This window comes from Schistocerca nitens, chromosome 10 (genome assembly GCF_023898315.1).
Source record: "Schistocerca nitens isolate TAMUIC-IGC-003100 chromosome 10, iqSchNite1.1, whole genome shotgun sequence".
NCBI lineage: Eukaryota > Metazoa > Arthropoda > Insecta > Orthoptera > Acrididae > Schistocerca > Schistocerca nitens.
Genome location: NC_064623.1, coordinates 71,441,214 through 71,468,144, shown reverse-complemented (window position 1 = coordinate 71,468,144; position 26,931 = coordinate 71,441,214). Strand labels below are relative to the sequence as shown.

Sequence of the window (26,931 nt, the reverse complement as noted above, 5' to 3'; positions counted from 1 at the left end):
TTGTCTCTTATATGGTTTTTCCACTTTAAGTTTTCATCAACACATACCCCCAGGAGTTTGGAACTTTCTGCCCAATTTGATATTGAATGTAGGTACACTAGTCAGTGTCAGTACAGGCAGTGAGGTTTTTTCTTTTTTTTTTTTTCTTTTTTCGACAATACAAAACTGGCAACTGGCTGTGTGTTTTGTTTTTTTTTTTTTTTCCTTCAAAATTTAAAGCTAGTCCATTGGTGCACACCAGTTAACAAGTTTAGGAACAATGTGTTTGTTGTAATCCTACACAGTGAGTGCACATAATCAAGCAGCGTGCGCCTCTACGGCCAGCATAAAGGAGTCACCTAGTGTTGGCACACATGGGTAGGAAGCACTGCGCCATGTGCAAAACAGCCTTATACAAGCCAGCTGTCTGGGCTCTCGGCCACACAAATGTTTATGTGATGATTGCATGCTCACCTAATAGACTATGCTTTAATGGTAAATGGTATTCAGTGTCTTGCGTATCCATTTCTGTGGAAGTGGAATAAAGTTTGGCTGATGTGAATTCTGATATTATGTTGTACAATATTACAATACTGTTAATCCAGCATCCAACAGTCCATGATGTTCAATAATCTGGCATCACCTTATACATACTGAATATTTCAGACATGTTCAGTGGAATACAGATGTGCTCGGTAGTGGCCAAAAATTTCGTGTTGTATAGTGTCAGGAATAGTTTCAGTCACCTGTCCAACAGCTTCTGTCATGCACCAATTGTCTACAGCAATTAAAAAGTGGCTTTTAAAGTGAAGTCATGATTGGCACTATTCTGTACCACAATTACAGTAACACTGCCTATTGTTGCAGAAAAGTCTTCTCAAGCAAGCACCTCTCAAAACAAAGTGGAAGTAATACATAAACGTATCATGTTTATGATAAAATGAAAACCTGACATCATTAATCGGACTGAGAAGAAGTTGAGAACAGAAATAAGATTACACAAGAGCATAATGTTGGTTTGCCAACAATCTATGCTAAAAAAGAGGTCATCTTCATGGAATTTGGAAGCTTGACATAGGTGGAGAGTTACAATCAGCAGATCAAAATGCAGTTGAAGAATACAAAGAAATGTCTTGCAATTTGGATAAACATTATAACTTACCTGTTAGTCAAAAATACAATGTCAACGAAACAGACCTACTTTCGTGTTGTTTGCCTAGTTCAACTTTGATATGTAAATATGAAAAGTGCACCAAAGATTAAAAAAACAAGGGTCAGTTGACTGTTTCATTGTGCTCAAATGCCCCAGGTGACCACATGTTCGCTCCTCATGCTATTGGCAAGTACGAAGCTAACAGCTTTTAAAGGTATTTTAAATTTTCCTGTGATTTGTAGAGCTCACTCCAATGCTGTGGATGGTTTCAGAACTGTTTGCAAGAACTGGTTTTTCCATAATTTTATGCCTACTGCAAGAGACAATTAAAAAAAAAAAAACTTGGTTTGCCTGAATGCATAGGGTTGTACTGCTGCTAGATAACTGTACACCCCACCCTCCAGCGTCTGAATTGATTTCAGAGAATATATTCACCACTTACCTTCTAGCACACATTACGTTCAGCCAATGAATCAGGGAGAAATTTCAAATATTTTTACACAGCTCCTTTTCTTCAAGAATTTATTAATTCAAGTTGTTCAGTGGAGAATTAAAAAAAAATAACATTAAGGATGCCCTTTTTGGAACTATTTTGGCATGGAATAAACTTAAGCCTGCTACTCTTTGGAATTTTTATCGAAAACTCAGGCCAAAAGATGAAAAGAAAAGAAACAGACTCCACTATTCCACCTGAAAATGACGCTTTTGTTCAACTGTTAAATGGTGCTCAAATTGAAATAAGAAATTTGCTGAGAGGTGAAGTTTTTGGACTGGACAGCCACTGACAGTAAAGACCCTATAATTGCAGAAGTATCAGATCAACTGATGGTAGAAACTGTGATACGGTCTCAACACGAACTACAACCACCAAATATTGAATCCGATGAAGCAGAGTAGGCTGACTCAACACCTTTTCCTACCTGGAATGAAGCAGGTACCATTCTTGGTAGAACACGTAAATCTCAAATATTCTAATGTAGCTTTGTGCATTGTATTTATTAAATAGGAACTGAACCACATACTTCTTTCTCTAATGGAATATATTGTATGGTATTGAATAAGGGCTGAAGGAATGAGTTAAAATTTGTACCAAGGTCAGGATTCAAATACAGCTCTCCTGCTCACTAGGCAGACACATTAACAACTGTGTCACCCTGGCATTAAGGGGCAAACACATCAGCACATACATGAATTTTAATTCATTGCTTCAGCATATACTCATTATTATAGATAAAGTTGAGACTTAACATGTCTCTGAAACATAAAATTTATCTGATTAAGAATATACTGTGATTGGACCAATTCAGAGTAGAGTTATGTGCTCTGATGCAAAGGTATTCAACTATACGTAACTAACATAAAGCACAAAACTGGTAACCTCAAGCAATTCAAAAGGAAATTATTGACATACCTCATTACCCGTTCTTTCTACAAATAATCTGCATCCCCCGATTCAAGGATTGAAAAGTTCTTTCAGCTACTGGGCCAGGAGTGTTGACTGTAAAACTCCCTGACAAGCAGTAATGTACTGTACATTGGATGTTGTGTTCCCAGATGCAGGCAACTATTTTCTTTATAAATACCTTCGTAATCAAGTAAATATCAAGCTGCTATTACAAGATAAATATCAGCTATTTAGCACAATTGTAGCACCTTTCTCTCAAATTTAATTGATTAAATTTAAATGATACAAGCACGAATGGAACTAAATAGTATAGTGACAAAAGTCTACAAGGAAGCAGAAACTGACAGTTATATATACTGTGGGATAAAAGCTTGTGGGCATATGTGTGGATGCCAATAATAATAATAATTGCTTTGTGGATAAAAGTCAAAATTTTGATCACAACCTATTTCCATTACAAACAATTGATGATGATGATAATAATTGTCATTATTATTACTCATTCAAGTCGTAACATCTCTATATTGCACCTGATGTGTTGCTAAAGTCAGCAAGGGCTAAATATCGTGACAAGGCATCATCCTGGTTTTCTGCACAGTGACACATACACCATCCTTCCATCATTCCTGCAGCTGCCTTTTGTACAAGTGGTTTTCCTGTTTTGTTTACAGTAACAGAAGTTATTTACCAAAATCTGACACACCACAACATAAAGGCTGTTCTACAATACACTGTCTATATTGTGAGGCAAAAATTAACAATGGGAAATCCAGGATGGAATGCAACAACATTATGAAAAGGATAGTTGCTACTGACCATATGGCAGAGATGCTGAGTCTCAGATAGGCACAACAAAAAGACTGTCAGAAAATGAACTTTCAGCCAACAAGGCCTCCATTGCAGATAGAACACACACACACACACACACACACACACACACACACACACACACACACACACACACACACACACGAGTGTAGTCTCTGGCTGCTGAGGCTGTAGTCTGGTCGTGCGTGTGTGACGGGGAGGGGGGGGGGGGGGAGACGGTCAGGGACGGGCAGACGTGCGTGCATGCCACCTCCGATGAAGGCCTTGTTGGCCGAAAGCTAATTTTCTGACAATCTCTTTGTTGCGCCTATCTGTGACTCAGCACCTCCGTTATATGGTGAGTAGCAAGTATCCTTTTCATAATATTGTCCATTCATATTTGTTGATCACATGAGACAGAAATAACATCTGATATAAAATCAAAAGATACTAACAACAATTCTCTTTAAAATATTTAAAAGTATATAATGCAATATAATATATAATGTATGCCCATATTAACATGATGTAACATTTGTGTAATTTTGATAAATTAAATGTACAACGAACATTTAAGAATATGTAAGACATGACAACCATTTGTAAAATGACTTATCCGACTTCCTACAGCTGAAGAAATATTTTGCCAAAAATTAAGACAACATGTTTCAGTAATCACGACAGGAAGTCTTAATTAAGGAATACACCAAGAATATGACAGACTATGTTGCATTAAAATGCGGTCATGTTTGACCTCTACATTATTAATCTGTGAAATGTGTACAGTACCATGAGGTCCAGGTCAGACTAGGTGCACGCCTACCATTGGAGTGCCAACATATTTAATGGATTATGTGGGTTACAATATTTTAATACCCTGTGGATATAGATAGCTTCTACACTTGACTTTTCTTTTGTTAATGTATGCCCAGATGCATTCCACATCTCTGACAGTTCCGCCTCTCGACAGGCTCTACAGAACGTGACAAACGAACGAACGGAAAGGTTACGCCTCGGCACAGTGCGAGCTGCTGGGAAAGGAGATGGCCTCGTGGACTGTACTCAATGTTCCTTACATTAACTGTGTGACATTCTCACCTACCTAGCTCGTTTGGCTCCGTCACCACCCAGGGGTGCGAAAAGGCTCGGCCTCTCGTTGTTTGGCTGCGGTGTGCTCACTTTGTCTGTTCTGGAAACATGAGCAAAATGATTAACAGAGCACACATACACAATACTTCTGCAAACACAAAGCAGCCCTGACAGCTCACCTCTCTGCATTATCACCTTCGTCGGTAGACTCCTCAGATTGCGAAGGGGACGTCACACGTGCCGTGCGTCGGTCCTTGCCGAGCTCCACACTGAAAAAAAAAAAAGGCGTCGCTCGGATCTTTTCGACACTACATTGTGATATCTATCTACAGTGGTAGGGAGGAAAATAATTTTGCACAAAAAAGACCACAACTGTGATTTGAAATGTGAGGAAAGTATATCTCTGGGCCCCTCCTTTGTTGCGTTCTGAACCACCATTTGGATTAGTTGACATTACCACATCAACTCTTAAATTAACTACATCTTCTGCAACCAGACTAAAATTTGATTCCTTTTGTAGGAGTTGGTGTTGCGACCTTTAGTCCGAAAACTGGTTCACGGAAGCTCTCGACACTAGTCTGTTCTGTGAGAGCCTCGTCATACCTGCCAAACTTTGTCATCCTGAATCTACTTGAATTTGCTTACTCCAGTCAAGTCAATGTTCCCAACCATATTGAAACCAAAATAGGCACCAGTTGTTAAGTGGTTTAATTCAAAATATCCCTTTTCTCTCTTCAAAAGATACCTTCAGAAATATCTCAGTGGACTGGAAGTAGTGACCCCACGGCTTGGCCATCTAGATCAATGTGACTTGTATCTCTGTGTGAGCCACCTATGAGTTCCCCCTCTCCAAAATTATCAAATGGATTTTTGATGCAAAATTTTAAAAGTTATTCTCCATTCAATGTACCTTAGTTGCAAAAGAAGCCACATACTGATTGGCTCCTTTTTTCAGTCTTAATGCAAACACTACAAATGGACCTGAATAGTAAAGTGATTGACCAAACATTGCTTACATTGACTACTGCACCAAGGATCTGGATCCCACCTACTCTTCTGGTAAGAAGTGTCTCATCACTCCGCCAGCTCAAGTTGTGTTTGAGACTGGCAGATGTGTATGACACTTGTGGCCAGAAATACAGATTGCCAATCACATAACTATACAACAATTATGACATAACTAACAACATTCTCCAGAAACATTACAAAAAGAAAAAGACATCCCTTCTGTATGTGGTCAACACGAACCAATCAGTAGTGACAAATAATTGCGCTTCCCCCATATATGATAAAAAGTTAAAAATTATGAAAATACTGAACCATATTTTATAACACCAGAACTAACATGTCTTCGACCAAAAGTGGAGTTTATAGAACAGTTGGAAAATTATTTGTACATCTAGTAAGGAGAGCTGTGCAATTGGTCCATTTAAAATTGAGAGTAGCAGGAGATCCAAAAATCTGAGCTTCTCTAACGAAAAATTATCTGAGCAACATCCTGTGTGTGTTATACGAGCACATAATCAAATATAAACACCTTAGTTTCAAATTAAGAAGCAAAATTTTCCCCCTTTGTTAAATTAAATTTAACCACAACTTTATTTGCACATATTTGACAAAACTAGACAACTGTAACAGCATCGTCAACTTCACTTTTTAAATTAATGGTTTAGTTTTGTGTAAAATATTTTTAATATGAATTCATGAATATGGTAATTCAATGTTTTATCTAATACCCATGTCTGTTTTCCACTTATTTTAACTGCAGCTGTGACAATCAGCTTCCACCTGAGGGTAGGTGAAAACTATCAAATCCTGTTTTTAAAAACATAAAAATTCAAGCAAAGGATCAAGAAACTGTTTTTTTCCTTTTGTTTTGTTAACATCACCAAAGGTGTCAATTGATTCTTTAATACTATCTGAAACACTCTACAAACCCATCATTTTCCTCTTCGGTGTCACTTTCTGGTCCCATCTGGTCCTTCTTATCCATGGCATATCTAGAACAAAATGCGAGAAACAATACAGCACATATTCTCACTAAATGTGAACTACAGTTAGGGAGGTAAGCAGTAGTTGCACATAAACATACATTTCTTAATTTGTCAACAATCTGTTGCTGTGAGATATCTTATACTACGTGTGTTCACTGAAAGTGACTAATTTTCTAATAAACAATATTTTTCTGTTACAGGGAAACAATGGAAGAAAAACATTAACCATTCTTTGCAATACAACTGTTCGCTAAGTTTCAGCTTCATTTTCACGAACCTTCTCCACGGCAGCCTTTTCCGCTGACTGTGACAGTCCTCCACCCACTCCTTACGAATAATTTTTCCGTGGCCTTTAACCTGGTTGAATTTTGGAGTGTTTGGGAATGCACACCTGTAAAAATTACAATACAAAAAACCATATGTGCACACAATTTAAATAGCACAGACAACTATAAAGACTGTATGAAGTCGTAGCATATTTTTCCTTATATACATCACACGGCAACAGTATTTTAAAAGGACAGACAGAATTCACTATAACGATATATTTAGGAATAAAGGAGATGACTCATCTAAAGGCAGAAGTGCTGTGTTGTCAACAGATACACATACAAAAGATACAGAACTTTGCTTTCCTTTCTTTCGGAATGGAATTCATTTCTCACGCTGTAGGAGAAATACGCATACGTGTCAGGTGGCAGCACAGAACTAGCTGACATGTGTTGGGCAGGGATAATGCGAAAGGGGTGGTGTGCACGCATGCGAGCCCATACCTGTCCCCCCCCCCCCCTCCCCATGCACACACACGCTATTTGGTGGGGAGTGGGGGGACAGCGAGTTATGTTAGCCCCACCCAATACAGGTCAGCTAGTTGTGTGCTGCCATATCTCATGTCCTAGTCTGTGAAATCGAGTGCTCAGCCATCTGCCACGTGCCCCACCCCTAGCCAGCCCAAGGACAGCTCTCCACTCTGCCATGAGCCGCTAGACTCTTCCCCCTAACCCCCGTCCCACCTCTCTCCATCGTTCACCCCACCCCACATGGCACCGCCGCCTCATCCCAGCACACTAACTGTGGGCCAGGAAAGAGCTGGCAGCTGACTGAGCACAATGTAGGGAGACAGGCGTGTGCGTGTGTGTTTATCCTACATCTTCGGAAAGGAATTCCATTCCAAAAGCTAGTAAAGTAAAGCTCTGCTCCATTTGCATGTGTATCTGTCAACGGCGCAGTGCTTTTGCCTTTATTCCTAAATAATTCATTATTCTGAACCAGAACTTTCTATACATTATTAGCATTCACTATAAGATGGAAGAAGACTACCTGCAAAAAAGAGGATCAACTTACACACCCAAACATTACACAGCACACATAAATGTGTACGTTCTCCCCCCCACCGCATCCTCTCGTTGCTGAATGTACACGAACATTTAACATCAAAAAGCAACTAAATTTACGATCATCATCATATGCATGCAGGAAACCATTCACATATCACCAAGACTTTATTTAGATATACTGTATCCCTAGAACCCAAAGGTTTATCAACAGAAACAGTTTCATACGCTACCAGTCCATACAGCTTTGGATAAAATTACTTAATTGCCAAAACATATGATTGAGTATGCTCCAGTGCAGAAATTCTATACCATTAACTTTGTACACACGAATCAGTGCAATAATAATGCAGTTCTGTCATCCCACCACTTCTACATTGTTAAATTCAAAGTCAAATTTGCAACCACAAAATAATGCTTAACCTTTAAAACGTTAGTCCTAGTTAATACCAGTTACAGAAACAACATAAGAAATTCCATCGTAAATCTGTTCGTAAATGCAGGACACCACCAGTGAACATAACAAACTTGAGTCAAGACAGAAGGTACATGGAGTTCCATAATTGTATCCCCAGCTTCCTTACCCATTTGCAGTTGCAACATGAGAATGATTATTTTTTATACATCTCTGAATTAGGCCAAATGTCTCAAATTTTGCTATTACAGCCATTAATTATGCCACATGTAAATTAGAAGAATGAATACATTCCTCATTCATACTGGAATGTGTACACAATGAATCCGTGGGCTACAACTCTGGGATGCAGAACGTCTTTCTCGTAGTGACACACAGCAAGCATTTGTACTACTTATTAAAGCAAACATCTTAAACCCCGATCCATCAGATTTTGTGAATGTGATTGATTAATAGTGTGCTTCCGGGTGTCCTGCCAAATTGTTGTTTCCATTTATGCACATTTCGACAATCGATGTAACTGTCTTCTTCAGGTGCTGCAAGTTTTGCCATTATGTGTACTTGCTGTCCGGGCTCTGACTGGACTGTCAGCTGTTGTCAGTCCCATGCCAATGTTTCTAGCCGAGTTAAATTCCTGAAAGCCACTACGCACTTTGATGCTTTTTCGTTTTCAGAGCTCACATTCATATTTCATTAAATGAAAATTCTCTCAGTCTTTTCAAAATCTGATGGATGTCGTGGCTCGCAAGGTTTTAATAAACTGAGCGGCGGACCTAAACATTATTTAAACTGAAACCGCCATCCCTGTTTATTAGGTTTTCTGACATATTTATTTCTACAGACTTCTTAATTACGGTGACCCATAAAATTGGCATTTGCATCACAATACTGGTCTCATCGTATTGCATTTTATGATTATAATCGAGGCAATGCTCAGCAACAGCAGATTTGTCTGGTTATTTTAATTGGTTGTGTCACTGGCGTTCCTTGCATCTTTCCTCACCTGTTCTGATAGTCTGCCTCCAGTAAGACGCGCCATATTCACACAGAATGCAGTAAATACCCTGCTTTCGGAGACTCACATCTTCTGTAACATTACAAAGTATACTTTTCATTTTATACGAAGGGAGTGAATACACTGGATTTGATGTTTTTGTGGTGCCAAATACCTTTCCTTGAAGTGTTAGTTGAGGGAAGAACAAACGGCTCTCTGGGTTACAATGCATGCAGGAAACTATTCACACTGACCTCTATCGCCATGCCTCGAGCTGTCACCATCCTCCACAAAGAAATTCAGTTCTAAAGGCTCCAGTCTGTATAGCTAAAACACTTTCAAACAAGGCAGCCTTGCTGAAGAATTAGAAAACCTACGAATAGTGTTTCAAAGGAATGGATACTCACATCATCAAACTGAACGGGTGATGCAGTCAAAATCGAGAATATTTGAAAAAGAAGTTGACACCAATGGAAAGCCGAAACCATTATTGTGGTGCAAATGCCAAATTTCCGGGATGGCAGAATTAAGGAGTCTATCAAAATAAGGATGTCCTAACAAATAGGTACAGACGTTCCAATTTAAATAACACTTGGTGCTCGGTTATCAATTTATTAAAATCTTGCTGGCCATCACACCTGCTACAGTGGGAAAACGCTGATGGAATTTGTGCTTCACAGAATATCAGTGTGAGCATGAAGAGAGCATCTAACGGGCTAGGGAACGCTGGGAATCAAAATCGGCTGTAATGTGCTGCATTCCTGACTTTTTACCGGATTTCCTCATTAAAAATACACTTTTTCCTGAATGAGAAGTACATTTTTTCCGTGTTAAGTAGCAATATACTTTCCCTTGGAGCTGTAAAACTTATCAATGCTTTAAATGGTGGAACTTTTATACACCAGCATAGAATTTCCTGGAACTTTAAGAAACGAAAATCGGCAAAAAAAAAAAAAAAACAATATTTTTTGGAAAGAGCTGCATGTTTTTGCATTACGAAAGTATAAACAGGAATTCCATCAAATATAGCAACAAGAATTCCACCAGATACAGCACAGTAGCTTCCAAAGCACTGAAATCGAGATTGCAAATGCTTTTGTCAGCCAGTCACAGCTCATGTCACATGATCTTGCCAGCCAATGACAGCAGATGTTCAGAGCATTGGACACGTGATGTAGTCAGCCAATAGCAAAGTCATTGTTAAGTAGTGCAAAAACACACAAATAGGAAAAATTAATGGTTCAAATTAATATACATACAGCACAGCTACATGAAAAGCTAAGCTTTCACATATAATATTGGTCATGAAAAAACTTTTGCTGGCTCCCCCCCCCCCCCCCCCCACCCCAAGTGTATGATTAGGCAAGGACCTACAAACACAGCTTACATTGCAGCAGCTGAATGTTTCTGAGAAACATGGGTTACCTCAAATCCTGGATTTTAACTGGATTTCCCAAATGTCTCAGGGCGTATGCTCCCTGTATATATAGTGGCACATGACTTACAATAGTTCACAGTCAGGTCGAAGACCGGGCAGTGACTACATGCGATAGCAAAACTTGCAGCATCTGAAGGAGACGGCTGTGACGGTCGTTGAAATATAGTACGTAAATGGAAACAACAATTTGGCAGAACAACCCGAAGCACACCATTAGCCTTAAACTTTAACAAAAGTGGGAATTCGATGGGTTGTCGTCTCTGGTCTTACACGAGATGTGTGCAGCCGGGGCCCCAGTCGGGGCGGTACTTGGCTCCCATCTGCAGCGCGGCCTCCCGCAAGTTCGCCCTCAGTGGGTTCTGGTAGCCACTGATGACCAGCGTGACCCCGCTCAGCAGCCGGTGGAAGGGGACTGAGGCGCGCGCCTTCCTCCCGATGTCACTGGGGCCTGCCTGCTCTGCTGCCGCAGGTCGCCTGCTGCCGGCTGGGGTTGGTGCCTCTGGAATTCGGCAGACACTGAGAAACTGATCACTGGTGGAGGAACAGTGATACATTATATGATTATTGACTACAAACTACAAAACTACTGGTTCCAAAATAGATTGAGAACCCACTGAGAAGAATGGAACTTATGTTGCAGATCTCCAATGTATGAGCAAGGATCTGAAAGCAAAGCACATCAATTCTTTTTCTACCCTGATACTGCAACTGGAATGTTGAAACTTCAATGACGATATAGTTTGAAATTTGCACTACAGAGGGTATTTTGTTTTCATGTACAGCTCTAGTGACAGAAGCATCAACTATGAAACAGACTCGGTGCACCTGTTACTGTTGTCAACTTGTAACGAATGGCAAAGTGTAATTCGATAGATGTGGGCCAAAAGGCATAAGTCATGGGAAATTCACAGGGACATGCTGGGCATGTATGGGGACGATTGTACAGATTGTAGCAATGTCTCCAGTTTGTGTGCATTCTTCCGAGAGGGCCTTGTGAACCAGCTGATTTGATACACTCTGGGTGCTAGTAACAGCTGCAAGTCTGCAGAATGTCAGAGCCATTGAGGCAGCAATTTTGAATGACTGGTGTGTGCAAATGTGAACCTTATCACAGCAGTTCAACATTTCCTATGGTTTGGTGTATGGTACTGTTCATGAAATGCTGAAATTTCGTAAAGTTTGTGCTCGCTGGGTGTCTAAGACAGACAACAACAAAGGCCAGTGAATGATGACAAACTTGGATCACTTAACACGTTAAACCTGCAGAAGGGCACAACTTTCTGAAAGGAATCGTCACTGGTAGGAGTCCTGGGTGTACCATGATGTGCCCGAAACAAACAGGCCTCTATGGAGTGGAAACACGCTGGTTCTCCAATATGAAAAAACTTAAAAATGACCGCTAGAAAAGTGCTTGTGACAGCATTCTGGGATATGCATGATGTGCTGTTGGTGGACTTTGCTGAATACAAAGCTGCAGCCTACATTAAAACTGTAAGTTGCTTTGTGCCCTCCATGACAAATGCCCATGTTCGTGAGAAAATTGCCAAATTTGAGTGGGAGGTGCTCCAGCATCCACCATACAGTCCGGACCTTGCACCCTCGGACTTTCTTCTGTTTGGTCTCGTGAAGAAATTCCTAGCTGGCCAACACTTTGTGACAGATGTGAAAGTGAAACCAGCAGTTCGCAGATGACTATACTCCAACCAAATGGATTTCTACAAACAGGGCATATTGAAACTGGTACCACGATGGAATAAATGTGTTGAGTGTGTTGGTGACTATGTAGACAAGTAGGTAAAAGTTGCTAGTTCATTTGTAATTTTTTTGTTTAGGTACCTATTAAACTTTTTGGCAATAAAATTATTGTGCGTATGTTTCTGATCTCCCCTCATAATAACGGTTATGCTGTCTACACCTGTCTCCCGTGAGAATGAAAGTATTAGCGATCCACCGGAGTCGTGCAAAATACCTAATAACCACTTGATGTCAGTCGTCGACAAGTCAAATCAAAATTTCCAGATGCAAATAAATATGCAGAGCTCTCAAAAGCTGACATTCCGAGACAACTAAATCGTGTGCAACTACAGGAAATGAACGAAGATGGAATAAGCCAATCACACACCATTTATGAATAAACACTGTTACTGATGTGATGAGATTTTAAGTAGGATTATGAAGATCATTGCATAAAATGTTAGTTCTGTGCTTTTCAGTTGTAGTCAATTTCTTGACACACTGAATTATTTATTATTGTGAATTACTCACTACTGAAACCACTTTATAGAAAGGTGAAAGAGATGTAAACAGTTAATAGCTGATTTCTTTGCTATCACTGAGAAAGCAGTCTATAGGAGAAATGTTCTTGTAAAATGGAAGGTTTATTAAAACTCCTTTTACTGTGGTTTCAATGTTTATAAAAATGTCTTCTTCAGAAGGAAATATTGACAACTGGATTACAAGTTGCAGCAGAGGTATGTTAAAATATACCGAAAGAAGTGTGTATAATACAAAATTTCACCTCCATAATAATTAAAACATGTACAACATGGTTGTGCACTAGCTATACAATGATGACAGAATACTAAATAACACAATTATGTTATGATTGTCTGATTTATTATGGAGGTGAAATTTTATATCTGACTGTCGCCTTCGGTTATATTTTAATGTACCTCTGCCACAACACGTAATCCAGTTGTCAATATTTCCTTCTGATGATGGTGTTTTTATAAATGTTGAAACCATGGTAAAGGAGTTTTAATAAACCTTCCATTTTGTAACTGACTGTCTGTTTCTTATTTTTACAAGAAGATTTCATCCAACAGCTGCTGCTCTATCCAAGTATAAAATTATAAAATGTATAGATTAGCTGTACTACTGCTCAGTATACGTAATTTGCTGTCAGGCACACAATGTAAGAAAAAGCAAATTAACATTTCCAGGGGCACATTCAAAGGATGAGTGCTCGGACAAGAAAAATCAGACGATATTTTGAAAAAATTAAAAGGTAGTCCCAACTTTCTTAGGAAAATGCACAATCACCTAGAAGTTAATTGCATAAATAAGCAAGAAATTGAAGAGAGAACAAAATATAGAAGCAAAATAGTTATAGATAAAAAAAATAAAGGAAGAACACTGACAGCAGAAGAGGAGAAGGGGGAAAATGAAGAAATGGAATATTTCTAAAGGCACAGAGCTACCTCAATGGCTTAAATGTAGTCCTTAGCTGGCCAGCCTGAAACGAAAGAGAAAGAAGAATGATGATGACAATAAAAGAAAGAAACAAAGGCTAATACTTTAGCAACATTTGTTGTTAATAGTGCTAATGTTTCAGTGGCAGCTGTCAGCAGAAAATTACATGGAGTAAACGATGAGGCGCACCTTCACGGTCCTTCGTTTTACTGATGCCTGCAGAAATTTCTGCTCCGTCGCTCATTTTCACTCTCTTCGGGGTGGGACCATGGCGGGCGCCAACCTGCTTCACCTCCCCGGCCTCGTCAGAAGTGCCACCGCCCACTGCGCCATTTCTGTGGGCCTCCTTAGCAGCCTCCTGTACCCTAGAAGTGTAAAACATTAAATGTTAATAATATCATTAACACTGACAACATTAACATGTGGATGACACCAGCTGAGCATGATCGAAGACGAACAATTCTCAAAGCTCTGAGGCTATAGCCAATGCGAGGGTTCACCTGTGTAAGTGGGTGGCAGTGGAAACTAGTACTTTTTGTGTTCATACCATTGCTCACTTGTTCCAAAAATTGTGCTCTTGCAGTGGACTACCAGTATCTCATAAATGCAAAAATGTGCACTACTTGTGCCTGAAGTTCAGTTTATTGCCATATACAGTCAAACTTGGCTACAAAGTTCAAAGGGTCTTGAAAATTATGCTGTTCTAAACCAGTGTCATCATAACCAAGATTTGTATTTTCAATCTGTTGTGGTGCAAATGGAACATGTAAAATTTTATTTTACTGGCCACGCTGTTCTAAAATGTGTGCACTTTGATCGAATTGTTATGGAAACGGACACCATGTGTACTGCTGGCGAGTTCTGTGACTGTCGCCCCTACTGTAGTATGAATGCACTAGGGTAACAATGAGGTGAGGAGTCTATACTACACCTATTGTCGAAAGAAGGGCAGAGAGAAGAATATGCAAGGCTTCCATATTACAACAACAGATTTCCTTCTACAGTAAATTGGTTCTTGGAAAATCTTGTTCTTAACTGAGGCTGAAAATGTCAACATATAGAGCATTCATGCATATAAATTTGTCATATTAAGCAAGAATGAGAAGTATTTTCCTTAAGAGGAATAGCACTAACACAGGAATCACGTTAGAGCTGAATTGTCATTGTAACTGATGTCCTCATCAGAAAAATCTACTGTAATTTAATTTTTCATATCTTCATTTCTTAGTAAATTGTTTTACATTTTACAACTGATGAACTGAGACTTTACAACCAGCTGCTTAGTAGCATGTGAGTTCATCACTGGAGCACAGTGCAGCAGTGATTCTGTGTGGCATGGATTCAGCAAGTCCTCAGAAGGCATTTGGTGATAAGTACCATCATACGTTTATGCACAGGTCATGCAGTTTCTGCAAATTACGGGCCGGTGGTTTGAGGACACAAAGCTGGTGCCAAATAGTGCCCTAGATGTGATCCATTGGGTTAAGATCAGGAGAATTTGGTGGCCGAAACATCAATGTCAGTTCCCTATTATGCTTCTCAAATCACTATAGTGTGATTATGGTCTTGTGACATGCGTCAGATATCCTGCTTGAAGATGCCACCACCATTGGAGGAGATATCGAGAAGGTGGGGATGCAGCTGGTGTGCAATAATATTCTCACATTCTACAGATGCCACAGTGCCTCTGATTACTATGGCAGGTCTCACAGAAGCAACTCCCCCTCCGACTGCACAATACTGCCCCATCAGCCTGCATCTGTGGAGCAGTGTGTCTTTTGAGCAGCTGTTTGCCTGGAAGACTGCGTATCCAGAAACAACAATACAATTAGTGTAACAAGAAAAATTATTCATCAGACCGCACCCACAGTACAATCTCGACGATCCCCTGCCCACTGCAATCTTAACTATCAATGTTGTCGGGTCAACATCGTAACACCTGGGGCCGTGAACTGCAGAACTCCACGTTTGACAATGTGCACCAAACGGTGTGCTCCAAAACGTGTGTACCTATACCGGCATTGTAATCTGTTATCAGATCTGCCTTATGTCACCACCTATCCTACTTTATGGAGTGGGCAAGCCTCTGACCTCCACTTCCTGTGATGTGGGGTGGATGTCCAACATCTTGCCCAGCTGTGGTTTCACAGTCCTTCGAGCACTTACCACAGTTTCCGAGATTCTTATTCCCAGGTGCAAGGCCATAACATAGAGTGTGCCCTTGTCAAACAGGCACATTTAAAGTACAGTAGACTAAGTTACTGGACAAAGTCCTTCTTCAAATTTAGAAAAACACCCACATTTTCATACAACTCACACGGATGTGGCCCATCTTCAGGCTCTAAGGCCCGACAGCGTCCGTGCCCACACTGTGCGGCAATCTCGGCTGAGGTTGAGAGTGGGGGTACGGGAGAGGTGTGGGGTGGGGAGATGCCTACTCGTATCTATCACAGTCAAGTTTCTCTCTAAAACCAGTTGTGTCGATACAAGCCCTGCGATCGAACCACTGCTTATGCTGCACAGCCTGCAGTGGGTATCTTGTTTCTCTCTAAAACCAGCTGTGTTCATATAACCATAGTGATTGGAGAAAGTTTATGCTGCACAGCTTAGTGTGGCCAACTTACTCCTAAGGAACATGCACCTGTGGACTAAAAATTGGACCATGTGCCTGCCAGTACATGCCCTACCAAAATTACCACACTTGCTATTAAAAATCTTCACACTCAGTTGGTTCCAATATGCATGAAAATGATTTGAAAGGAAATATTGACTTCATAGAACTGAAAAGTTTACTGCCTCTAGTACAATGCACAGTACACGTTCCTAACATTTCTATGCACAAGTACTGAAGTTCACTTTTATTTCAGATTGTTATTACTTTTCTGAGGTAACAATTGCTTCTACCAGTCTTTGCTAACGACTCGCTTCTAATATTGATGAGTTCTCAATTCCAGCCACAAACATGCAATGTATCAAGGATTTATCAAACTTCTCACTGCACGCGGCCACATATTGTCCAACCATGTCTGGCATCCAGCCACGACTCCCCACCACTCCTCGCCTTGCCCGCCACCAGTATCGGTTGGCGCCAAACCCATATTCATGATCACTGAAGGTTCTCCTAATGGCAGTGTGCTGCGCTAGACCGCTATGTGTAAGGTACAGGTATCTATATTCGTGGAGTAACTATATCTGTAATCTGTAACCTTATAAGGGGGATAGCAGAGTCAATGGCGGAGGGAGCGAGATGGGCAAGCATCAAAGAAATGTGAGCAGTGGCTCAGCAGGTGTGTGGGAGGCTCAAGTCTGAATGCGGCATGGGCAAAGGCAGGTGGGGACAGGGACACAAAAGTTGAGGACAGGGTGGTTTCGGCATTGGAGGACAGTCCCCATGGTGCATCTAGAAAAACTGGAGTCACCGGGGAGAATACAGACAACACAGGCAGCAAAGTAGTCGTTCAACTCGAGCAGAACGTGTCAGGCGGCACACTCGGCAACCAGATGGTCTGGCTGTCTCTCAGACGCAGTTTGTAGGTGTCCTTTCTCATGGGCAGTCAGTTTGTCAATGGTCACACCCACATAAAATGCAGCACAGTGGTTTCATCTGAATCGGTAGACCACATGGCTGCTTTCATGGGTGGCTCTGACTTTGAGTGGACAGGACTGGAGTAGGTGATGGTGGAAGGACATACAGGCAAGACCTCACATCTACAGGAGATTTCACGATTCATGTTACACACTTCTAGAGGTTGTAGACGAGACTTAGTAGGTAAAATTTTACATAGGAACCCAACAATGGAAAAGTCATTGAACAATGCTACAGACTGTCAAAGTTATAGGCACTGGAGCCTGTAAACGTATGTATCTACAGGATTATTCTGTGGTGATGTCACAAACTTTCAAGGATGATGGAGAAGGATAAATTTATCTATTTGAGGTAAGGGTCCCCATACTGGAAATGAATGAGTCGAAAGTTATAACTGAAAACCATTCTGATACCTCTGACAGTGGAATACGTGTACCAGTACAGCTGTTGCTAAGATTGTAGGGTAGGCAACTTTCAGAGGTGGTAGTGTGGACCAAAACAAGGAAAAAAATCCGGTAAACACCAGCTCTAAAATGCATACCTTAAGAGCTATGAGCACTTGTTCAATAGAGGAAACGTGCTTCACACTTGCGAAGATGAGCAAGCGCTGATAGCTACTTCAGGTATGCATTTTACAGCTGATATTTAATAGACATTTTTTCTTGTCTTGGTTCATGCTACCACCTCTCAAAGTTACATACCCTACATTCTTAGCAACAACAGCAGTACTGGTACATATATTCCACTGTCAGAGGAATTGAATGATTTTCGCTTGCAACTCTCAAATTGTTCATTTCCAAACCAGGGACCCTGACTTGAAACTGATACATTTATCCGTCTCCATCAACCTTGAAAGTTTGCAACATCATCAAAGAATCACCCTCCACATTTTTTACAGACACCAGCGCCTACAACTTTCATGCTCTGTAGCATTGTTGGATGACATTTCCGAACATGGGTTCCTATGTGAAACTTGATCTAGTAAGTCCCCTCTACAGCCTCTAAATGTGGAAACACACATTGTGAAACACACTGTAGGTCATATTATACGTGTGTGAAGTAAGGGGTCAGGAGCAAGGGAGAAGCAGAGATGGGCAGTAGCTTCAGTGGGTGGAGGAATACAACTGCGGAACGGGTGGAGGTGCGGATAGTGGGGAGGATAATTCTCTTTTCTGGGCACAGTCAAAGGTAGTCGAAATCCTGGCAGACAATGTGGTTCGGGTGGTACCAGTTGCAAATCTGGTATAATACTCAGTACGCTTGTATTTCTTTCACTAAATGGCAGAGCAGGACAGTGTCAAATGCTTTCCTGAAGTCAAGGAACACAGGATCTACCTGAACACTGTTGTCTACAGAGCTACGGATCACATGGAGGAACACAGCGAGTAGAGTTTTGCAAGATCTCTAACTGGCAAACCTATATCAATTTTTATAACGGAGATTTTTGTTCTCCAAAAATGTCATAATACTTGAGCATAAAATGTTTCATAATTCTACAACAGGTTAATGTCAATGATGTAAGCTTATTATTACGTGCATCTGTCTTATGACCCTTCTTGAATATGGGAATGACCTGCACATTTTCCCAGTTCTAAGTACCCCCTGTTGCCCCGATAATCTATGATAAACTGCTGCTAACAGGGGAGTAAGTTCTTTCACATAATCTTTGTAGAATCTTATATGTATCTTATATGGACCTGATGCTGTTCCACTACTAAGTCATTGTAAGCTGCTTTTCTCTTCCATGATTGGCTACCTCAACATCTGCCATTTCAACGTTCCTACTACGACTAAAAGGAGGGACCACATTACGATCTTCTGCAGTGAACCATTTTTGGAAGCCTGAACTCAGCATTTCGGCCTTCTTTCTGTTCTTTCCCATTTTTGTGTCAGTATAGGCACTGAGTGAGTGAATAGAGGATTTTGAACTGCTTATTGATTTTCTCAGCTAGGTTTTGACTGCTCTTGAATCTGTGCTGGAGCTCTCTCCATTTTTGTTGCAGTTTTCTAACATGGCTATTAAATCACAAGAGGCTTTCCCATCCTTTAAGACCTTGCTCGGAACATATTTGTCTAAGGTATATTGAATGATGCTTTGGAATGGTTTTCCATTTGTCCTCCACATCCCCGTCCTCAGCACCAAATATTTGATTCTGACTACCCAGTTACTCTGCAATTTGTATCCTGTAACTCTTGCTACGCAAAAATATTTTCCTATCCTCATTGAGACCCCCTGTGATACCTGTAGTCAGAGTTGCTTTCACAGCCTTATGATCACTGGTATCTTCCTCTTAGTTAAATGGTTTGATAAGTTGAGGTCGGTTTGATGCTAGAAGGTTTACAACAAAAAAATGGTTCAAATGGCTCTAAGCACTGAGGTCATCAGTCCCCTAGACTTAGAACTACTTAAACCTAACTAACCTAAGGATATCACACACGTCCATGACCGAGGCAGGATTTGAACCTGGGACTGTAGCAACAGCACGATTCCAGACTGAAGCACCTAGAACCGCTCAGCCACAGCGGCTGGCGGTTTACAACATTAGATTCTCAATTTGGTTCTCGGATCACTGGTTGAATTAATTTTTGGACAAGACATTCTGAATAATAACCAATCTTGGTAGCACGACTCTCCCAATTTATACCTGTCAAGTTGAATTTACGCCCTATTACAACAGAATGATCAAGAAAATTATTAATGATATTCTATAAGTTTTCTCTGAAGTGCTACTGAACTAGGTGGTCTATAAAAGCATCCGATTACCATTTTTGACTGCCCTTTGGTACTTAACTTCACGCAGACTAATTCACATTCGCAATCTGTGATAACTTCCTTAGAGACTATCAAGTTTTTTTATTGCAATAAATACGCTGCACCATTGGTGACTAAACTATCCTTACAATAAGTATTCCAATATGAACTTAGGATTTGGTTGCTTTTCACTTCCAGTTTCAACCAACTTTTTGTCCTTAATACTCTCTGGGTGTCATAATGTTCAATAAACAGTACTAATTCTGGGACCTTTCCTTGGAAGCCCCTGCAGTCTACTAATTCCATACTAATCTTTTCTATGTACATTCTGTGAGGAGGTGCATTCTCTGAGAACATTGTGGCTGATGTAATTTCGATTTTGGCAGGAAATTTGCCTCTGATCGCAAGGGCGGAGGTGGGGTGGGGGTGGGGGAGAGGGGTGTGTGTGTGAGGTTCTCTAACCTAAAAAATCACCACTTGCATGCCCCACGTACACCATTAACCTAGTAGCCACTTCCTGTGTGTAGTACACACCTGACCTATTAAGGGGAACCCAACAGTTCTCCATCTGACAGCGGAACTCAAGAAATTCACATCCGACACTATTACAGAGCCATACGAGCCTCTGGCTTAGACCTTCACTCTGCTCCAAAGCAGAGGTTCATGATTGACCCTGGGTACAATGCTACAAATAACAACGTGCAGCCTGCCTGCGATGCTAGTTGCATTCAACAAATCAGCCATCTGCTGGAAAGAGCAGAGGACTGCCTCAGAACCCAAGTGGCAAGCATCACTGGTGCCATCAAGTGCCACTATTTGCAGCCATTCAAACCCAGTGCCCTCGAAAGACACTGGCAGAGCTTCCTCCAAATCACAGATGAAACGCCCCCTCCCCCCATCCTGGCAAACACACTGAGTGCACACTGGAATTTTTTCCTGCCCTGCAAGCTATTTTCATGATGGGCTTCACTTACCACTTAATGTCGGAACTCCCAATGACTGGCATACTCACCCTCTGAACTTGTACAGACTGTGCATGAAAATTGGCCGCTGGCCCAACAGAAGAGGCATCAGGTGCTAGCTCAAAAGTATTATCAACTGCGGGTAGCGCCTCATATCTGTTGCTAAGGCTCAAGAAGCCAGCCCTGCGGGACATTCCCTTTCGCCCTTTACTCAGTGACATGCGAATCCACCACTCACTCTTAAGTGAGGAGAGACCAGTCAAATGATGCATATCTGAAGACACAGTGACAACCAGGTCACCAGGGGATTCTAATGGTACCAAACGTGTTATAGGTCTCATCACTGTAGCCCCGTGTTGCCACAGCTTTGAAGACAGCCCAAAGCTTGTCAATAGGTGTCAATGCAGCTTCCAGCTGGTTACAGACAGCAGCCAATTCTCCTCCTGTCTGCTAAAAAGCACAGACCCTAGCCATATTGCACTGTGTGTTTGTGTGTGTGTGTGTGTGTGTGGTCAAAACCATTTTTTTTTTTAAATTGAATAAGATCTCAAAAGCATAAGCAAGCACTCAGGATTAACTTAGAAAGTACAAACAGACCCCTGCAAAAGAGAAAATTAGCTGACTGTGGCATTACCAAGTTTGGAATGTACGCAAAATATACCGAGGAGAATAAACAAACATTAAAATCTGCTCTGCTTAATTCACAATACAACCTGGGACCCAAAGATCTGCGGGCTCTTCAAACAGAAACAAATGTCTTTACTGGAAATGGATGCATCAACAGTTACTTTTTACTAGAAACTTTCCTTACACGAAAGCTAATGTATGGAAAATATGCAAAGTCTAAAGCACCAATCTGAACTACATACTGTGTACTAACATGAGATTTAAACGTCGTCATGCAATGTGATGCTTCTGGTGGTGGAAAAAGTGCACAAGGAAGCTGCCTCACAGGAGGATATGCACTAAGGTTTATGCAGGACTATTGCTAGGTGTTTTGGTACCTTATGGGAGAACTGAAAAATGAAAACCCATCTTTTTTACTACCATTGGGCTCCCTGATATTTCCCCTCCTCCAACACGACCAACATCCAAAGGCACAACAACATTGCAAATCTCCTATTATACTTTTAATCATTAAATTAAAATGACCATATGTCCTCATTTTCTGGGGACAAACCTCAATTTTCATGCTGTCTCCTCAATTCCTTTAAAGCAAATGTCCTCAATTTCTTATTAGTTGTCATCAACTTTTGAAATTTCCCAAAATAACTGAAACAAGAAGAATAGGTCTCTCAATTCATACTGTGCCATGTTCATATTGGTAACATATGTATGCTTCTCTATACAGGCATTCACTAGTCAATGGCTTCATAAGCAGAAACTGGTAGTGAAAATAAATAAACAACAGTCTAAGTGAAGACAAAATGCCGCATTCCGAGAACAAATAAACAGTAATAGCTACAGTAAGTGACAATATCATCACACAGCTCGTACAAAACACAGAATACAGGCTTTGAATTGTCACCTGGGCGAAACCTTAGCTGGCTTATTTTCCTTCTTCTTTGCAGAACTTTCTCCATCAGTTTTGACAGTGGGACTGTGCTTCCTTCCAGGCCGGTCCATTGAAGCTAAAGCAGAGGGTTTTGAAGCATCCATAATTGCTGCAGCTCCTGTGAACAGCAATGTCACTTAACTTGTGTTGTCACAGGTTACCCCAAGAAATTACACTGTATGATCACACTTTGTTTAAATTAATTTGACCATGAAATAATTAAATTTACTGCTACCATTACAGAAAAGTGGTGGAGTGGAGTGATGCACCAAGTTTGCAGTAATTTGTAGCAATTTGGGGAGGGGGAGTTAATAACGTCACTTTTCTTGTATTTTTTTGTAGCATAATATAGTCAAAAAATTGTCAACACAACTGCAGAACACATGAGAGATCTTCTCTATTACTACACTTTTCTACATATTAGGATCATATGCCTTATCACCTTATCAAAGTGTGAGAACCAAGATGTCAGGAGCTGAAGTAACAGGATTTCTGTCTGGCAATAGATCGACATTCCTCACACTTCATAAGCGTAATGGAAGGGTCCTTGTCGAAACTGTTTTTTACCTTCTTAATGTGTCCATGTTAATTATCGCTAGCACTCGGTTTAAGAATCATGAAAGAACATTTATGTGGAAGAGGCATGAGAGACACTGGAAGGTTTCAGATTCATTATATAATGGTAAGACATATTTGGAATCAAATTTTAAAGACATTTCCAAGGACAGATGTGGACTCTGGCCATAATTTATTAACCGAGCGAGGTGGCGCAGTGGTAAGACACTGGACTCGCATTCGGGAGGACGACGGTTCAATCCCGCGTCCGGCCATCCTGATTTAGGTTTTCCGTGATTTCCCTAAATCACTCCAGGCAAATGCCGGGATGGTTCCTCTGAAAGGGCACGGCCGACTTCCTTCCCCATCCTTCCCCAATCCGATGAGACCGATGACCACGCTGTCTGGTCTCCTTCCCCAAAACCAACCAACCAACCAACCATAATTTATTGGTTATGAACTGTAGATTAAAACTGAAGAAATTGCAAAGAGGTAGAAAATTAAGGAGATGGGACCTAAATAAGTTGAAAGAACTAAGGGTAAACAAATACAGTTGAAGAAGAATGGGTAGCTTTAAGAGATGAAATAGTGAAGACAGCAGAGGATCAAATATGTAAAAAGACAAGACCCAATAGAAATCCTTGAGTAACACAGGACATACTGAATTTGACTGATGAAAGGAGAAAATATAAAAATGCAGCAAATGAAGCAGGCAAAAGGGAATACAAATGTCTAAAAAATGAGATAGACAGGAAGTGCAACATGACAAAGCAGGAATGGCTAGAGGACAAATTTAAGAATTTAGAAGCATATTTTGCTAGGGGGGAAAATAGATACCACCTACAGCAAATTAGAGAGACTTCTGGAGAACAGAGAAGCTGCTGTATGAACATCAAGAGCTCAGATGGAAAACCAGTACTAAACAAAGAAGAGAAAGCTGAAAGGTGGAAGTAGTACAGAAAATGGCTGTACAAGGGAGACTAACTTGAAAGAAATAATATGGAAATGGAAGAAGACGTATATGAAGATGAGATATGGTACTGCAAGAATAATTTGACAGAGCACTGAAAGATCGAAGTCGAAACAAGACCCTTGGAATAGATGACATTCTGTCAGAGCTACTGACACCCTTGGCAGAAGCAGCTGTGACAAAACTATTCCATCTGCTGACAAGGGAACCTCCCCATCGCACCCCCCTCAGATTTAGTTATAAGTTGGCACAGTGGATAGGCCTTGAAAAACTGAACACGGATCAATGGAGAAAACAGGAAGAAGTTGTGTGGAACTATGAAAAAAAAATAAGCAAAATATACAAAGCGAGTAGTCCATGCGCAAGATAGGCAACATCAAGGACATTGTGAGCTCAGGAGTGCCGTGGTCCCGTGGTTAGCGTGAGCAGCTGCGGCACGAGAGGTCCTTGGTTCAAGTTCTCCCTCGAGCGAAAAATTTAATTTCTTTATTTTCGCAAATTTATGATCTGTCCGTTCGTTCATTGACGTCTCTGTTCACTGTAATAAGTTAAGTGTCTGTGTTTTGCGACCGCACCACAAAACCATGCGATTAGTAGACGAAAGAACGTGCCTCTCCAATGGGAACTGAAAACATTTGATCGCAAGGTCATAGGTCAACCGATTCCTCCACAGGAAAACACGTCTGATATATTCTATACGACACCGGTGAGGGCATGTGCGTCACATGACAGGAATATGTTTTTGACCCACCTAACTTGTACACTTGGTGAATGGGTAAAGAGATTCTTCTACCTTGCCCGATTTAGGTTTTCTTGCGGATGTGATAATCACTCCCAAAAAAGTGGTGAAAACATAAGAGTTTGTAACATATACTGCAACAAATGAATGCAACATTTTCACAGTTGCACAGTTTTCCCTGTGCTCTGTCAAAACATGTTTTTAATGTTTTCAAATTTTTCCCTGTGTAGACCGTCAAATCCTGCATACGTCCAAGCAAATCTGAAAATGTCCTGGAATTTTGGAGAACGAAGTTGATTATGTGTGAATGCCGTGAACGTTGATATCATCTGAAAATAAAAAATTAAACTTTTCGCCGGAGGGAAGACATGAACCCAGGACCTCTCGTTCCGCAGCTGCTCACGCTAACCACGGGACCACGGCATTCCCGTGCTTACGCTATCGTTGATGTTGCCTATCCTGCACATCGACTACTCATTTTGTATATTTTGCTTATTTTTTTCATAGTTCCACACAACTTCTTCCTGTTTTCTCGATTGATCTGTGTTCAGTTTTTCAGGGCCTATCCACTGTGCCAACGTATAACTAAATCTGAGGGGGGTGCGATGGGGAGGTTCCCTTGTGAGTAGCATGTATGAAACAGGCAAAATACCCCCAGATTTTAAGAACAATATACTGATCCCAATTCCAAAGAAAGCAGTTACTGACAGAAGTGAATACTATCGAACTATCTGTTTAATAAGTCATGGTTGCAAAATACCAACATGAATTCTTTACAGAAGAATGGAAAAACTAGTAGAAGCCGACTGCAGGGAAGATCAATTGGATTTCGGAGAAATGTAAGAACATGACCCTAGAACTTATCCTTGAAGATAGGTTAAAGAAAGGCAAGCCTAGACTTACAGCATTTGTAGACTTGGAGAAAGCTTTTGACAATACTGAGTGGAATAGTCTCTTTGAAATTCTGAACATAGCACGACGTCCAATACAGGGACCAAAAGGCTATTTACAACTTGTACAGAAACCAGACAACAGTAATAAGAGTCGAGGGGCATGAAAGGGAAGTAGCGTTTGAGAAGGGAGAGAGACAGGGTTGTAGTCCATCCCAGATCTTATTCAATCTGTACATTGGGCAAACAGTAAAAGAAACTAAAGAAAAATTTGGATAGAAATTAAAGTTCAAGGAGAAGAAATAAAAACTTTGATGTTTGCCTATCTATAAGATAGAGTAAAGGACTTGAAAGAGCAGTTGAACAGAACGGACAGTGTTTTGAAAGGAGAATATAAGATGAACATCAATAAAAACAAGACAAGGGTGATGGAATGTCCTCGAATTAAACCAGGTGTTGCTCAGGTAAGTAGATTAGGAAACAAGACACTTATAATAGTATACAGGTTTTGCTATTTGAGCAGTAAAATAACTGATGATGGCCAAAGTAGGGATGATATAAAATGTAGACTAGCAATGGCAAGAAAGGCGTTTCTGAAGATGAGAGATTTGTTAACATCGAATATAGACTTAAGTGTTACGATGTCTTTTCTGAAGGTATTTGTCTGGTGCGTAGCCATGTATGGAAATGAAACATGAACAATAAACAGTTTAGATAAAAAGATAACAGCAGCTTTTGAAATGTGGTGTTACAGAAGAATGCTTAAGATTAGATGGGTAGATCACATAACTAATGAGGAAGTACTGAACAGAACTGGGGAGATAATAAATGTGTGGAACAACTTGACTAAATGAAGGGATTGGTTGATATGATACATACTGATATATGAAGGGATCACCAATTTAGTATTGGAGGGAACACACACACACACACACACACACACACACACACACACACACACACACACACACACAGAGAGAGAGAGAGAGAGAGAGAGAGAGAGAGAGAGTGGGCGCGCGCGCGTGTGTGTGTGTGTGTGTGTGGGGGGGGGGGGGGGGTAGGTTGTAGTAGCTGGAGAGCTGCATCAAAGCAGTCTTTTGACTGAAGACACCACCACCACTA

At 40.8% G+C, this 26,931-nt stretch overlaps 1 protein-coding gene across 1 annotated transcript in view; it reads right to left on the bottom strand.

The window, feature by feature from the left end:
- The window catches only part of LOC126210480 (DNA repair protein XRCC1-like), a 60,921-nt gene that overhangs the window by 25,680 nt on the left and 8,310 nt on the right, over positions 1-26,931 (bottom strand). Inside the window, exons 5-11 of the mRNA XM_049939713.1 lie at positions 22,629-22,773; positions 13,990-14,165; positions 10,879-11,107; positions 6,705-6,818; positions 6,371-6,433; positions 4,613-4,702; positions 4,447-4,533 (exon numbers count right to left, since the gene is read on the bottom strand). Of these exons, the coding sequence (XP_049795670.1) occupies positions 4,447-4,533; positions 4,613-4,702; positions 6,371-6,433; positions 6,705-6,818; positions 10,879-11,107; positions 13,990-14,165; positions 22,629-22,773 (904 nt within the window). The remainder of the gene's footprint in view (positions 1-4,446; positions 4,534-4,612; positions 4,703-6,370; positions 6,434-6,704; positions 6,819-10,878; positions 11,108-13,989; positions 14,166-22,628; positions 22,774-26,931) is intronic.